Source organism: Molossus molossus, unplaced genomic scaffold, assembly GCF_014108415.1.
Source record: "Molossus molossus isolate mMolMol1 unplaced genomic scaffold, mMolMol1.p scaffold_m16_p_7, whole genome shotgun sequence".
NCBI lineage: Eukaryota > Metazoa > Chordata > Mammalia > Chiroptera > Molossidae > Molossus > Molossus molossus.
In genome coordinates this window covers 99,514,540-99,531,835 of record NW_023425401.1, presented here as the reverse complement: position 1 = coordinate 99,531,835, position 17,296 = coordinate 99,514,540, and the positions used below count along the sequence as shown (strand labels likewise).

At 42.1% G+C, this 17,296-nt stretch overlaps 1 protein-coding gene across 1 annotated transcript in view; it reads left to right on the top strand.

The window, feature by feature from the left end:
- DGKI (diacylglycerol kinase iota) overlaps nucleotides 1–17,296 on the top strand; it is a 423,254-nt gene that overhangs the window by 366,736 nt on the left and 39,222 nt on the right. The window contains exon 28 of the mRNA XM_036246751.1: nucleotides 6,432–6,457. Within this exon, the coding sequence (XP_036102644.1) occupies nucleotides 6,432–6,457 (26 nt within the window). The remainder of the gene's footprint in view (nucleotides 1–6,431; nucleotides 6,458–17,296) is intronic.

The window sequence follows — 17,296 nt, the reverse complement described above, 5'->3', positions numbered from 1 at the left end:
AGGTGTGAGGAAGGTGGATGAGAAAAGCCTAGGGGTCTCTCAGGGCTGTGGTCGGAGAGGGAAAAAGAAATAAAAGGAAAATTACACAAGAGAGAAGACAAGAACACTGGGCGCTGATGCAAAGCTGGAGACCAGGGGTCCTCCTTTTCCCGAGGAGGAAGGATGCTCGCTCCCACCCCGCCCCCCTCTCGTAGGAAATGGCGTTTGCCGTCGTCCTCCCCCTAACGCTGGAGCACAAGGAGGAAAGCAGCCCTAACAAGGAAAATTAGTAAAAGAGGGAGGAGCTCTCAGTGCCTGTGCTGCTCTGTTCCTCAGTGAGGACCTCACAGCCGAGGGACACTGATTGTGGCGGGCCGGGCGAGTGGACAGATGGCACAGCTTCTAGCTCCCCCAGGCACCCCTCCTCTGTTTTCCTGAGAAGTCCATGATGGTAGCCAGGAAATGAAGGGGCCCTGGCTCCTCCAGCCAGGCCTGGGAATGAGTATGAATATGTCAGAGCTCCTCCCCCCCCACAGTTCTAGTGAAATATTCCATTGCTGAGTATACTCAGAATACGGGCTCTCTGTTCTTGTGCCAGTTCAGACTCTGCGCTTCACCTTTCCTAGGTGTTCGTTCTAAGCTCACCGCCACGTGACTCTGTCCCGTAGCCCACTCCCACCAGGTGATGGTTTATAAACGCCAGGTAGTGAGTATTTGTGCTGGGGATACTGCAAAGGAAGATAGACATTCATTTGTGAGGTGGTTCTTTCCAGAAAGTAATAGACCCATGTATATGGGTGCCCTAGTCATCCTTTGTCTGTAGGGAAGGTTGCCTACAAGGGACAGTCTATTGATCTCCTGTCTCTCCCCAAGAAATGATACAGACATTCTAAGGAGGGACAAGTTGGGAAGACATGGATACTACTGACTTAAAGCCAAAAGATGAAAACAAAAGACAAATATTAGTAGAGGCTTTACAAGCATTTACATTAAATACTTTTATTATTTCAATGAAAAAGATTCTGTGTTAGGATGGGCTTGTAGGTTTGGAGAATTCCGTCCAGCTCAAGAAATGCGTGGGCCTAAGACGCTGTGCCAAGCATTCTGGCATCTTGCAAAGGCTGAGGTCACAAGGCCCATCAGCTCGGTTCCAGGCTTGTTGATGAAAAGCAGTAAAACATCACACAAGAAGCACAACACTTCTTAAAGACTCTTCTGCCTTCATGAATACAACACTCTTTTGCTCTTCTGGGCACATTTTTCAATGTCCTTAAGCCTCGAACTTGATCTACAGGGCAGATTAGAAGGCTTGAAGGGAAACACGTTGATGAAGGTAATCTAAATAACTACCTTGGAGTGTCTTAGAGACTCCTCGCGTGTCAGTGACCACAGGGTCTGTCCAATGCAGTAGCCGCGAGCCGACGTATGCCTTATGAGTCATTCCCTCGGATTCTTGATATCTGCATACAATAATCTCAAACAGTGATTCATTCCAAGATGTTATTAATGCATTTAGGTGGATCATTGCCTATTTTCAGACTTTTCCTTGGAAATGTCCCTATTCCAGAAGAGAACAAACACTTCCCTGGCAACCATGGAGACATCGCATGAAGCTGCCTGCTTTAAACACAGGTTTTTAAATTTTTTTTAAAGTTTATTGCTTTATTTTAAGAATTCAAACGACTTTTGCTTTTGAATCCATAATACGGTTGTGCCAGTTTCAATATAAAAATAATATTATAATTTTACCAGTTACATTATATAACCCCTCATCTAAAAATACTGCCTTGCCTCCCCGGAGCTTCCTCCATGCCTGAGTTCCCATGTGTACCCTAGTTTGAGAAGTGCTGCTTTCATTTGAAAGGAGAGAAGAGCATGAATATTCTACCACGCAGGGTTACATTTGGAAGCAGACTTTTGCCAGCACATCTTCGAGTCCAAATTTATAGAAAACTAAATCAAAGTGATCAAACGCAAAACCCCTCCACGCAGCTCGAACGGATGAATAAATAAATTCCTTATATTTTTAATGGTTATCCCTCTCCTCTTCCCCTTCTCTCCCCAGTGCAGTGGGAACACATGGCCAGCCCTCACACTTCATAACTTACTCATTCAAAGACTCTGGGGGAACAAAGACTTTGCTCCTTCCCTCTGCTCTAGTTTCTTCTTTACATTTCTGTTCACCAAAGGGTCCGTTTCCATCCCTTATTCCCTCCTCCCATGATGTCTTCCTTCTTTCTTCTTCAATTCTAAGTTCCTGGAGATCTGTGAGCCTGCTCCACGCAGCGTCTTTGTAGTACGTCGCCAGTTTGCTTGTGTACCCTCATCTTGCTTTCTTCCTGGGGCACTCTTAGGTAGATGGGCGGGATCTTGTTCATCGCTCACGGGTGCATGGGGTAAATTCTGTTGGGATCCGCTAGTCTGGGATGAAATGGTCTTGCCTCTTCAGTCCTGTTCTTACTCCTTTACACGTTAGCAACACTGAGTGACTTGCATATCTGATAGCAGAGTATCAAATGTCACTCTGCCCTCTGTTTTCCAGGTCTGTTGTTTCTACCTGACATTCTCCTTTCCTTTTTTTTTTTAAATCCTCACTTGAGGATAATTTTCCATTTATTTTCAGATAGAGTGGGAGGGAGAAGAGGGGAGAGAGAGAAACATCGACGTGAGAGAGACACATTGACTGGTTGCCTCCTGCACAACCCCGACCAGGCTGGGGACAGAACCACAACTGAGGCACATGCCCTTGACCTGAATCAAACCTGAGAGCCTTTGGTCGTTGGGCCGAAGCCCTAACGGCTGTGCCAAACCAACCAGGGCCTGCGTTCTCTTTCCTTACTGACCTGCTAAGCTTCTACTTATGCTGCAAAGCCCAGCTTAGATGGTTCTTGCTTTCTGAAGTATTCTTTCCCTCTTTTGGGGTGAAAGTAGTCTCCTCATCGAGGCTACCTCTTTCCTTTATATATGACTTGATGACTACATTTTTTTCCACTTAAATGCAAAAATTTGTTTACATCTTTTCTTCTTCACTAGATTATGAGTTCCTTGAAAGTGACATCTTGTCCACCTTAGTATTCCCATCACCTGACACAGGGCCTGCAACTCAATGGGGTCTCAAGTAATAATTATTATTCGACCTAAATTATTATTCAGGTTTCATAAAATAGAAGAAGCCCGGGTGGTGTGGCTCAGTGGTTGAGCGTCAACCCATGCACCAGGAGGTCGCTGGTTCAATTCCCAGTCAGGGCACATGCCCAGGTTGTGGGCCTGATCCCCAGTGGGTGGCATGCAAGAGGCAGTCAATGGATGTTCTCTCTCATCGATGTTTCTGTCTCTCTCTCTCTCCCTTCCTTTCTAATATCAGAAAATAAAATAAAATAGAAGATGACATTTTTTTTTAAGCTGGGCTTGAGTTTATGTTTTTGTTGTGTTATTTTGCTGAATCTAAATGAAATGTAAATAAAAATGTAAGAAACACCCCCCCCCCCCAAAAAAAAACAATGCACAAAAAGATATGAATATTCTGAGAACGGTAAGAAAAACTCATGACCAAGCACGATGTGAGGACGAGAAGTGTAAATCCTGGGGCTGTTTGCATGCCCGTAATAGCTCAGCAGATTCTGTCTCCGAGATGAAGGGCCTGTGCAGGAGGAATCCACAGCCCAGGACAAAGCCACAAATCTTCCAGGTGCAGTGGGCAGTCGTGAGCTTTCGTGCATTCCTGAGTTGTCAGGTTGCGCAAGATTATTGTTCCTGGGATTCAACCCCTCTGTTTAAAAAAGAACCGAAAACAACAACAAAAAAGCCCGACTCTGCTGATTTCACAATATTTCTGCCCTCCCGAGCTAAGTTCTATAAAACGTTTCATGCCCACGTCCAGGCATATGGTGTGATGTACGTGCCTCTGTCGTATAATTTAGTGACTTGCTACAGCACAAGGTGAAATACTGAGTGAGGATTGAAATACTGCATGTGCCTTGAAATTCCGCAAATCCAGGCGTGTGGGAGACATTCAGCACAGAATCTCAACATGACTAATCCTTAGAAAACACCGAAACCAACAGTTGCTCCCCGCTGCCAGGACGTGCTGCAGCCCCGTGGGACTTGAGCGGAGCCATCTGGAATTTCTCAGATTTAATATTAGGTCTCTGCTTTTGCAGAAAGACAGCAAAACCCTGTTGCCCAAGCCCTTTACCCGAGACGCCGTGTTGCTCATTTTCATGAGTTTTTCTTTGTTCCTGTAGTTCTGTGGGAAATTAATTGCAACAGATCCGAGACACGTGTGTGCCCACTTCTCATCAGAACGCATCAGGAGTGACGTTTCCTTGTTGCTGACTCTTTTTATGCCCTGGACAGCTTCCGAAAGGATCTCATCTTATTTCAATAAATGTTTTTCTCGAGACTTATCATCCAGTCCAATTGCACATCTGTTCAATCCCCTCTCCTCGTTATGTTTTCCTAATCATTAAGCAGAGTGTGGGTATCTCCATTGCTGGGTGCATTGGGTGTCACTGGGCTCTGGGAGTGGCCACGTTGTCACCGATCTGGAGCTGCAGGCTCTTCCCCTAGGTGCTTCCCTCAGCTACATAGGAGCTGGCGAACTGGTCTTGAAGGACGTTTGAAGGTGACATGCTGGCTTTTTGAGGAGCAACAGATTATGTCCGTGTCTGAAGACCAGTGTAGTAGTGCTAAAGTGGATTTAACAGATTTTAATCAGGACCCACTATGTTTTTAATAAGGTTTGGTCCTAGATTTCAAGGAGCGCACAGCCTTGTGGGGAACACCAGGGTGCGGACAGCATGGAACAGGGGAGCCCCATGAACAGGATAGCTCAGATCCGCCTCCAGAGGCCAAGGGGTGTTTCCCAAGCAGCTGACTGCAGTGATAACTTAGGGTGACACTGTTCCCTGTGTCCATCTCCCGGATACCAGATTTCTCTCCACCAAATCTCACGACCTTCTGTTATTTTTACATGCAAACGTTGACTTGAAGAGACCCAGAGGTTGAAATGATTGCACACTTTCCCACTGATGACCCTACCGTGTCTTAAACTTTACTGTTCACTCACATCATGGACGACACTATCCCTGGTCAGTAGATAAAGTGAAACAGCATGACACATTCCAGAGTAGCTGAAATTTTCCTTCAACCACTATGTAACCAATAAATCATTATTTTCCTAATCTTGTCATCATAGCTCATAATTATTAGTTATACCGATGGGTAGTTTTATTCCCAGACTCTTGCATTGGCTTTTGGCCATCTCTCTTCGATGAGCTCTAGCAGGCCAATTGTTTCAAGGAGAAGACGTCTCTCAACTCATTTCTAAAGCTTTTCCCTTCAAAATTCTAGCACCTCTGAATTCTATGTTATGTGTTTCTCTTTCTTCCCAGAAAAGAATGAGTTAGTAGTCAACTTAATATTTTTCACGCTCGAGGGGAATTCAGCCGCAAGGACGTGTTTGTATTGCTCGAAGAAACTCAATTAGTAGCAAGCTGTGGAAGGGAAAAGGTTTTCACGGTGGAAGGGGTTGATACTGTGCTTCGTTCATATCTATTGCAAGTAGAGCTGAACCCCAAATATATGCAAAAGTTTTCAATTTATAAAAGTTCTGTGGGACCCCAGTGGTTACTCTTTCCTCATCCTGATTCTCGCAGGTTTAGAGACGTACAGCCAGGAATAGAGGGTCGATGACATTCTCATTCAAATATAAATTCCACAGAGAGTGGAAACAAAACAAAAATGATAAGGGTGCCTGCCATCTCTTCCACTGCCGCCTCCTTTTCTGCTGTCCAAGGAGATTAACTTTTACCTACGGACACTCAGTCTAGTGCTGGCTTACGTCGCTGGCATGTTCTCTGACATCACACTGAGTTACACTCTGACATCACAGGATTTCATCTGCTGTCACCTTTCTATGAGTTCTCTTTTTGTGTGTGGTAAATTCAGACTTAGCTAAGTGTGTGCAGTCCGGTCCTATGACTCCATGCATTAGCCAGCAACCCCTTTGGGTCACGACCCCTTTGGGGGTCGAACGACCCTTTCACAGGGGTCGTTGCTTAGACATAACAGTAGCAAAATTATAGTTATGAAGTAGCAACGAAAATAATTTAATGGTTGGGTGTCACCACAACATGAGGAACTGTATTAAAGGGTCGCAGCATCAGGAAGGTTGAGAAGTACTGTCAGTGATTAGACACTATAGTAACACTTCTCTCCAACCAACCCAGGTAAGCTTTGGGAGTTACTGATTAGAATAATTTCATGGGAGTTATTATTGATGGGAATATACCATGCAACCAACACACTAATTACGTGGTCCAATTTACCAAATTTCTATTTAACTGAACTTTGGGGGTGTAATTTCTATAAGCTTATTCTTGATCATTGCTGTACTTATAATGATCGGTATCATTTACAAAAGATTTATCATGCTTATTATCTCATTTTAGGTCACCAGTCTCTTCAGAAGATCACGGTAAGAATCTGTCTTACTTATACTAATTATTAAAAGTTGAGCTCTGGTCCTTGCATTTCACTGTAAGAGGGGAGAATTATTTAAGAAAATGTCTCTAAGATGTTTTTGCCTTGAGTTTATTGCCTTGTGGAATGTCAAATACTTTTAAAAACTTAATTCACCCTAGCGGAATTTAATATCTTGTAGTTCTACAAATACGTCACAACCATTTTGGTTGACAAATTTTAAAGCTTGTTGTATTCTATCCCATCGCTGAAAACTTCTTGTGACTGGGCTGGCCATATGACATCTCTGAATTCCATATGCTTTGAAACGGGGGTCTGTAGTAGATATTCCTAAACGTTCCTACCAGTTCAGACATTGGGGTGTGCACGGGGTGCTCTGAGTCTGAAATGAAGCTAATTGGTAAATGGTGTGAATTGTTTATCCAGCTGAGGTAAGTTATTTACGTTTGGAGAATCAACTACTTCATGGAAAGGATAATGTGTAGTTTCATCACCTCTAACTCTTGGAGTTGTTCATTCATGCAATCAGACGTTCAGAAATGTTTGTGAAGTATCTGCAGTGGGTCAGTTATGCCTTATAATCAAATGACACAAACAGGCGGTTGCGGTGTGTGACCAGAAGTTTTCCCTCCAGGAACTCCATGAGCCTAGTGGGGACGGGGCTGGTGAAACAACACATACTACGAAGTGAAAAGTGATTAATCTTACAAGAGAGGAATAAGCAGGGCTCTGGGAGTACTGTCGGCTTCTCCTCGGGCAGCTCCTGACGTAGCTGAGGGCACCGTTATCCATTCGGCCAGCCCAGTACGAACCCTGGAAGCTGCTTCAAGCTCCCCTCTTCATCCTCTTGTTTCCGCCTGTTCATTCTGCTCTTTGTATTGCTCTTACCCTATTCTCTTTCCCAGCCCCGTTGCTTTAGTTTGGGGCCTCTCTGTGTCTTTCTTGGGTTTTTTAAATTGTCTTTTACCTGGTATTTCTACCTTCAGATCCCTGTATCCATATAGAGCGCACCGAACTGATCCCTACTCCTGTGCTGTAGGATGAAACCTTGTCAGTAGACCAATAATGGTGTTCAGCTTTCCAATGTATTTTAACAAGAACTACAAAGTTCTAAATGATGGAACCTTTGTCTTCCTCCACGGCCTATTCTTTCTTTTACCATCTTTTCGCTTCTGTCCGTGCTCTGTGCTCCGTGTAGAACTGCGTCTAATTTTTGGAACTCGCCATGTTGATCATGTCCCCCTGCTGTGTCCAGACTGCTCTCGCTGATAAGAGACTGTCCCTCCAGTTTCTATATCCAGAGACACTTACCATGTGAGACCTTGCTATCATCTCTTCCTCTGCGAGTGCTTCCTGTATTTGCATCAAATATTTTCCGTCATTCTAGAATTAACACATATATTGGATGTTTGGTTTACCTGCCTCCCCTGTTAGACTGTGAGATTGATCCCACCAAGTAGAAAAACATTTAAAAAGATGTTTATTAAGTGAATGTGTTAAGGGGAGCGTGAGGGACTTTGGGGCAGGCCTGTTTTGCTGTCATAAAATCTCTCCCAACATTGGAATGAAGTTCTCTCATGTTCTAGGAAGGATCACAGGGTAAGTATGTTTCGGCCCATGACATCAGAATTAGGTAGTTGACCGCCTCACGAGGACTTGTTGTTGTATGCTATTTTGCTTATTGGTGTTGGCATGACTAGGTTTTGTTTTATCACGGACATTAGAGATCCTTGGATTTCCAGGTTCAAATGAAAAACTCTAAGTTGGTGTTTGGTTTGTATTTGGAACAAAGGTTCCCCTTAATGACCTTCATTTGCTTTTGCCTTCTAATCAATAAGAACTTGTCCCCCGTTGCAGAAAAAGGGGGGAAGGGGACTTCTGAACTGAAATTCTATAGTCTGCTAGGGATTCTTAGGGTTATGAGCTGTCAGTGAACATATATTGGTGTCCTTGGAAGTCCTGAGAGCTTGCTACCACCAGAAAGACTTGCTTGGGATTAATAGCACTACTTCAGAATTGATTATTTTAAGAACTGGTATATGTGATGAGTTAAAGAAACATTATCCAAATTAGAAGGCATTTATATTTTCCTGGCTGCAAAAAATGTATTATATGTCCATGCCTCTTGATCGATTCTGCAACTTTCCAAAACCACTGAAACATGTCATGTAAAACTGCAATGCCGATTTACCTAATCTTATCTAATTTTCATCATCTTTTAGCTCATGTAGCCTTAGAAAATATTCTTATTCCTTTCTTTTCCCCCAAGACTTTTTACTAGCGCTTAAAATGTGTTTTCTTCTGTTCCTAGATTTTTTTGTTTTGTTCCTATTTTCTGTAGTTAGCGTACAATTTCTTGACTATCATACCAGCAGGCTTACATATGCACAGAATAATGACAATGCAAAATACTTGGAAGAGAGATAAAAAGCAGTAATTTTGCTTTGCAAACTTATGGGTGGAAAAATTAGGGCACACTGGACAAATGATTGTGGAATTGGAGTGGAAAGTCCTGTTTCTCTTCCCTTTCTGTTTTATTTGATTTTCACCAACAATTGCCTCTCTCTACTAACTGGTCACTTCAGCCATCTCTGAAGCAGGCTTTGGTCTTGAGAAAATTTGGTTTTCCAGAGTTCAATAACCCTGCCATCTAAATGTTCACACATTACCTCTTCATAGAAAAGATGCTTGACTGCTGTGGCTTTCTGCCTTATCCTCTCTGGGTTTGTTTCCTCGTGGTAAAGAGCTGTCCGTGTCTCCCCGGCCCATGTCCTGGGATGGTTGTAAGTGCAAGTGGAAAGTCCACTGTGAAAGTACTTTCCGGTTGGTTACAAAGCGCCCCAAGCACCATGCTGTCATCGTCCCGAGTGCACGAGGCGCTGTTCGCTAGTGATGTCTGCTCAGGTGCTGGCACTGCCTGTGCACCGTCAGGAGATGTGCTGGTTGGGGGCGAGGTGGTCTTGGAAGTAGAGGTGGAAGACTCTTTCCTTTGACATTATATTAACTATGACACGTTCATTGGAGAACTGCTGACATCTGGGTGAAGAGGAGTAAAATGGTTCATTTAGCTGGTGGAAACCAGAATGAGGGCTCCGTGGATGGTGAGATGCTGTCGTAGAGAGCTGATGAGCCAGGCATAAATGGAGTATAAAGCGTTTCTATTCATATACTAGAGGATCAGAGTCATTAAACAGAAAGGCTTTCCCGGCTTGTGTGGCTCAGGGGTTGAGCGTCGACCCACGCACCAAGAGGTCGCCGGTTCGATTCCCAGTCAGGGCACATGCCCAGGTTGTCAGGCCGATCGCCATTGGGAGGCATGCAGGAGGCTGCCAGTCAATGTTATCTCTCATCGATGTTCTCTCTCATCGATGTTTCTATCTCTCTCTTCCTCCCCCTTCCTCTCTCTCTAAAATCAATAAAGAGCCCTGGCTGGTTTGGCTCAGCAGTTGGAGTGTCGGCCTGCAGACCAGAGAGTCCCAGGTTTGGTTCCTGCTAGGGGCATGTACACCCCCCCCAAATAAAATCAATAAAGAAAACATAAAAAAACAAAGCCACGTTTTTTACTGCGTGCTTATTAAGTGCAGACCCTGCAGCCACTGCACTAGTCCTGGTTTTGTCTTTCACATGCTGAGAGTAGGCATCACCCTCAGGGCTCCAGCTGGGAAACATGCTCAGAGCTGTCAAATAACCTCCTTAGGATCACACAGCTCGTCAGCGGGGGAATTCACCTTCAGACCTGCTGTGACACTGCCTCGTGCGTCGCCGTGTCCCAGAACACAAGGGAGATGTTCAGCAGTAAAGCGAGTTGGTCGCATCATAGGGAAAAACGTTCTCTCTCTAACCAGACCTTATTTACTACAGTGTCAGTCATTTGTTCTTAACAAGAAAACCAAACAGAACCAAGACAACTTCTCCCTCCTGCTGGGAAGGATTTGTCCCCATAGGAAAAATAAATACCAGTGTCACAGTCTGTCCTAATTAGTTAACTGAGTGAAGCCAACGCTCAGGGAAACCTGCCATGTGCAAACCCAGGGGCCACATTACCTTGTAAAGGCACATCTGGTAGCTGGAGCCCTCCTCCTGGTCAGGAGATAAATCGCTTGGCAGTGATCGATGGCCGGCGGTAGGAGTTTCCTCTGCATTTACCGCCTGTCGCTTCATTGTTTACATTTCTCCTGGAGCTGTCTCCTGTGCCCAGGCTGTCCCAGCTCCCAGCGCTCAGAATCTGTTCCTTCATCACAGCCTGCTTAGTTTTATTTTTTCAAATATGTGTGTATATATATGTGTGTGTGTGTATATATATATATTTTTTTTTTTTTAGAAAGAGAGGAAAGGAGAGAGAGAAACATCGATCATCGGTGTGAGAGAAACATCCATTGACTGCCTCCTGCACGCCCCTTACTGGGGATCGAGCCTGCAACCCGGGCATGTGCCCTGACTGGGAATCAAACCGGGACCTCTCAGTCCATGGGACCATGCTCAATCCATGAGCCACACCGGCTGGGCAGAGCCTGATTATTCTACGGGTTCCACCTGTGCCCTGTGCTGATGGAGGGACTTCCTCTCTCATGTCCCTTCACTTGCAAAATTAAAGGCACTGGGGACTCGATTGAAAGAAAGTGCCAACAACCTGATTCCTCTGGAAAGTCCGAAGCAGCATCCCTCCCTGCCCTGCCCTCTAGCCCCAGTGGCTGTGATCGTGCTCACATTGTGTGGATGAGGATGGGAGTCAGGGGTAAGTGGAAGTATAACTGTACCAACCAGTCACCTGCAGGAGCATTTTCCTTTGCAGGGGGCCATGCAGGGAGGCATGGTATGGTAGGTCCGAGGCTCTTTAAAGCATCAGCAGTGGCCCGTTGGCTCACAGACCATAGATTCAATTTTTTCTCTAATATAAATATATAGTAGATAGAACTTTATTATAATAGAAGATATTCATAACGATGTATAAAAATGTGTCGAGTCAGCTTAAATAACCAAAAGGAACTACTGTGTACAAATTCTAAGAATGAAAACATCTGTAGGAATCTGGAGTCTCGTGTTTGCCTTTGTCACGATGTTCTCTTCCCTTCCCGAAACAGAGAGCTAACTACTCTGCTTACGTGTGTGACCGTCCTGCATGTATTATCCCACACATGAATGTGTGTGTCTATATTCCATGTATGTGTGCAGCTTTTACCTCATTTTGAACTTTTATAAATTGCATTTTGTTGTAAATCTGTGATTCGCTTCTTTTGTTTAGAACGATGTGTTTGTGATTCATCCCTGTTGATGAATGCCATATTTATTTTGTTAATTCTTCATGTTGTGTAATATGTTATTTTATGAATGTATAAAAATTTATATACCCAGATTCTGCTGGCGAATATTTATGTAGACTCTAGGTTTTGTTTTTGTTTCATTTATTTTTTGCTATTGCAAGCAATATCATTATGAACATTCTTATTCTTTACTCCTTCTGGTGTCCGTGTACAAAATTTCTGTGGGTTTTAAACCTGGGATGGCATAGACAGGTGGTATGTTATACACACGTTTAGCTGATCACATAATGACAAATGTTTTACAAATTGATCATTCTCATTTACACTCCCAAATGCACAAGATAAGGGTTCCCCTGATCCACGTCCTTGCTAACACTTAATATTAACCAATGAATATTTTTTTGCCAAATCAGTAGGAGTATCAGATGGTATCTCATTGTGATTTTCGTTTGCATGAAATTATTAGATATCGGATTGGGCATCTTTTCATATACTTATGTGTCATTTGTGTTTGCTTTTCTATGAAACGCTTCTTCTTTTGCCTATTTTTTTTCTAATAGGTGGCCTTTTTTTTTTTTTTTTAAATAACTCACAAACATTTTTGTGTATTCTAGATAAAAATTTTTTGTTGACTGTATGTGTTGTAAATTTTCCCGTTTGTGGATTATCTTCTCAAATTTTTTGAGGACTAGATAGTCTTTAATTTATTATAATCAAATTATTAATATTATCTCCATGGTTTATATCTTTGGAATATTCTTTAAAGAAATACTTTCATAGCATGATGATACAGATATTGAAGATACTATCCCATACTCTCTTCTATAATTTTTATAATGTTGCCTTCTTATTGTGTCATTAATATCTTGGGATTAATTTTGTCATTTGGTGAGAAGAGGTAAAGGTTTAATTTTATTTTTATTTTTTTAATTCACATAACCAGGCATTATTATTTATTTTCTCCACTGACCTGCAGAGCCTGTTGTGTCTCCCCATATATGTGGATTTACAGATTCTCTTCTCTGTTTTATTGATCCATATATCTATTCTTATACAATACCGCATTGTTTTAATTGCTCTAATTTTACTATGAATTTTTTTTTCTGGTAGAGCATGTACCTTGTTCTTTAAGAGTATCTTGGTTATACTCAAGCTTTTGTTTCTTGATGGAAACTTTAGAAGTAGCTTATCAAGTTTTATTTTGCAGTTTTCATGATATTGCATGACTCTATAAATAAGTATAAAGAGAAATTATATTTTTAGGATGAGGCTTTTCATTCCAAATCATATCTCTTCACATTTACTTGCTCCCTTTAAAAAAAACCTAATTCACCTTATTAAATGCCTATCAGTATAATTTGATCATTTTTTTTTTCATGAAGAATTTGATCATCTCTTGTGAAATATATTCCTAATTACTTTACATTTTTGAGTGACATTTTGTTACTTATAAAATTAATTTTGCAAGGGATCACTATTGGCACACTAAAGTGCAATTGACTTAGAGAATCTTGCTTCAAAATTTGTTTCTTGTTTCAAAATTTTGAATCAAGATTCCTGCTAAACTTTCAATTTCATGACTTTATTTGAAGGGTCTTCTAGTGAGGAGATAATTCAGTGTAGGCAATATCATCTGCAAGTCGTGAGATTTTCGTTTCTCCCTTTGCCATCATTAACTTTGCAGGTATTTTTCTGGTCCCTTTAGCATGGTATTGAAAAGAAGTGGATATTCAGGATCGTAGACTTGTTTCTGACCCAAAGTGGTTGCCTCTACAAGTCACCGGGGGTGTGAATGAATTCACTGACAGGGCCAAGAGCTGCTGCTCTGAATGTCTTCCAGCTGGTCTTTTACAGATTTTTCTCTTCATTCAAATTTTTAAATTCAGCAGGTGTTGAATTCTTTTGAATAAATGTTTTTTATCTGGTGAGATGCTAATATGTTTTTTTCCCCTTTTGGTCTGTTATTATGGTGCATCTCATTAACAGATTTTCTTTTTCTTTGTTTTAATCTTAGTTGTAGTTGCTATACAACATTATATGAGTTATCATAGTTTCAGGTGTACAATATATAGTGATTCAGCATTTTTATGCCATACAGTGTGATCACCCCACTAATCTTAGTAATCCTCTGTCACCATGCAAACTTATCACACTGTTATTGATTATATTTCTCTTTACCTGTTCACCCATCTCTCTACCCCCACCCCTCTAGTAACCAGCCCTTTGGTCTCTGTTTCTATGCATGATTTTGTCATTTTGTTATTTTTACATTCCACATGTAATTGGACCATCCAGTATTTGTTTTTCTCTGTCAGACTTAATTCACTTAGCATAGGAGCCTCTAGGTCCTTCCATGCTGTCACAGGTAGCAAGATGTCATTTTTTCTCACTGCTGAGTAACATTGCTGAGCCTATATTCGAATGTCTGCTGCAGGTATTATCACCATCTTTCTGTCTTTCTTGATTTTTTTTTCTTGAAATTCAGAATTTTAGTTGTTTGAACTGTTAGGTAAGTTCACGTGTATCTCATTCTTCTGACTATATAAAAGTTAAACATCTTGCCCTGGCTGGGTGTCTCAGCTAGATGGAGCAACATCCCATACACCAAAAGTCTGCAGGTTCGATTCCCAGTCGGGGCACGTACATAGGTTTTGGGTTTGATCCCTGGTCAGGGCACATTTGGGAACCAACTGATTGATGTTTCTCTCTCTCTCTCTCTCTCTCTCTCTCTCTCCTTCCCTCTCTCTAAAAAAGTCAATAAATATGTCCTCAGGTGAAAAAAAAAGTTAAACACCTTGAGAGTTATGTTTAAAAAAATTTTTTTGTGAAAGCTCCTGAAATTTAAAAAAAAACTAAAAAATACTTGATTTTTGAGAAACTGAGGTTGAGGGAATTAATGGTTTGAGTTCTTGTATTTTAGTGAGATAATTCCAACTAGTCCTTTGAAATTACTTGCATAATATCCTTATATGTACTTTTAAAGAGTCAGCAGTTATTAAAGATAGGTTTTTAAAGTGAGTGTTCTAACGTGAGCCTCCGTTAAGGTCTAGAGAGGTTAAATACCTTCTTTAAGGTCACAGCAAACTCTCACATACTTAACCAACTACTCGATCTCTTTCACATATATTTAATCTTCACAACAACCCTAGTACTACCATTTCCACCTCACAGATGGGGAAAGGAAGGCACAGACCTATTAGGTAACTTGTTGAAGGTCACATACATAGTTAGTGGGGGGTAGAGCTAGGATTCAAGACTCAGGTCAGCCAGATCCAGTCCTATTCTTAGCCAACCCTCTGTACGCCTCTCAATAGCATTGCTGAGATTTGAGCTCATGTCATAGGAAATCATTTTTGTTGCATGGAGACCTCATAATTATTAGGAAGTAATTCCAAGGGTGGTGTTTTTATTTTTCATGTCAGTGAGCAGTACCCTTGACACAGAAGAATTCAAAGATATATTCTTTTTTTTCATTAATTATTTTTATTTTTTTTTAATTATTGAAAGTACTATATTCTTGATCCTATCCCCATACTTCCTTAATCAATAACACAGGGATCTAATTTCTTGTCAATAGCACTCATTCTCAAAAAGGTACAATTCTTGGAAGTTAGCTATTTCCTTAAGAAAAATTACAGTAGAAAGACAATTAGGATCAGAAGAGTAGAGCTGATTAAGAAAGTTGAATGCTGTTTTTCTTTTCTTTTCTATACGATATTAATTAGCAAAATGGGATGAGTAAGCTTGGCTGGGATGCAGATGGAGACATGTGCCCATCTGTGTCCGCCCTGCTGGGAGGTGCTTTTCATTATGGGCCCTCACAGTAGCTGCTTTGCAGGCCTGGGGCGAGCGATACAAAGTTGCCAGGGATCTCCCCCTGTTCACTTTCCAACTTCAGAATCCCACCTTGGCGTTTTAATTAGATTCGGACTTTTTAGTGCTCATTTTTGAGGCTCTTCTCACTGTGGTTTAGCTCTCGTTGCTTAGTGAATTATTTCTCCTCCTTGCTTGTGGGCTCCTCTCCAAACCCCATCTCCCTTGCACGCCCTCGACCATAAGGTTTATATCAACTCCTACCATTTCTCTGGCAGACCACCTTCATTGTCCTTCATTCAAGTCCCCCCTCCGTGCTCATTCATTCCTGGGTCCTGGAACCACCTCCATGGACTCCAAGGACAAACAATGATGAATTTTCCTGACAACTCAAATGCCCGTGATTCCTCCTTCCCTATTCACTTACTGTTTATTTGGGTGCATTCCAAACTCCCCCCCACCATGAGTGGTGTTGCCATTCTTATTAAACTATAACCCCCCCTGAATAGAGATGTTGTCCCCTTCTGCACCGTGCCCTGGCGTAGAATTGATGCCCTCTGTACCAGGCTCCCTGTTATATTTGCTGTGGTATGTGCTGTTGGCACACAGAAACTTTCAGAGCATTAACATCATCCCCTGTTGTAGAAGGTAGGTTAGTCCTGGTCCTTGTCCAAAGAAATGTAGTCACTGACTTGCTGCAGAGGTGGCCTTCTGCGAGGGCCTCCCTGGGTGCTCCCCCAACGACTGTGAGAGGAAAGACGTCGAGAGCACCCTCTTTCTTGGCTAGTCTTTCACAGATCCCAGGAAAGCAGAGAATCACTGCTGGTTAGAAAAGCAAAATAAAACAGGACAAGCAAAGCAACCAACACAAAAAGCCCCAGGCTTTCCAAAATCAGGTTCTCTTTCTTTCTCCAGTCCTGCTATTCTCTCTCATTGCCCTTTATTAACTCTCCCTGTGATTATAACCATCTACTCCTTTGATCCTTTTGGTTGCTTTGGAATGCTTTGTCGGTGATCATTATCTAATTATCTTTTGAAGCCTTATTATAGGTAAGTGCCGTGTGTGTGTGTGGGGGGGGTGCTACTTACTAAGAGTTACCTACAATGTTGCTTCAGCTTGCCTTTGGCCTCAGAGACTATTTTAAAGTGTTTGAAACATTGTAAAATAAGTATCAGAAAAAAGAGAGGAAAGGAGGAAGGCTAACTTCCTCATTTGCTTTTCTGTGGCTGGTTTAAAAAAGGTCATCCAATCAGATGGTGAGTCACAGGTCCTCTGGCTCTGAAGCTATTTACGGTGGATTTCATCCCCACAGATAAGCCACTTATGCTGTAGATAAGTGTCTAAAACGGGAATGGAAACGGCCTGACTTGGTCCCTAAGTAGACAACTCTGATAGCAAAAATGAAGAATCTGATTGTGTTTGCTTTTTGAAGTTGATTGTGTTTATGCAAGAGTTTTACTCCATGTGAGGGTACCATAGGGGTTGCATTAGTGATTAGTAATCAAGGGGCACGAATGCAGCCCCGCAGTTTTTGCCATACAATCGTTATGTGAGGATAATTATTACTCTACTTGCCTGTTTATTTTTATTTTTATTTTATTTATTTATTTAATCCTCACCCGAGGACATTTTTCCATTTTTTGTACAGATAGAGTGGGAGGGAGAGAGAGGAAGGGAGAGAGAGAGAGAGAAACATCGATGTGAAGGGACACATCGAGTGGCTGCCACCGCACGACCAACCAGGACCAGGGACAAGCTG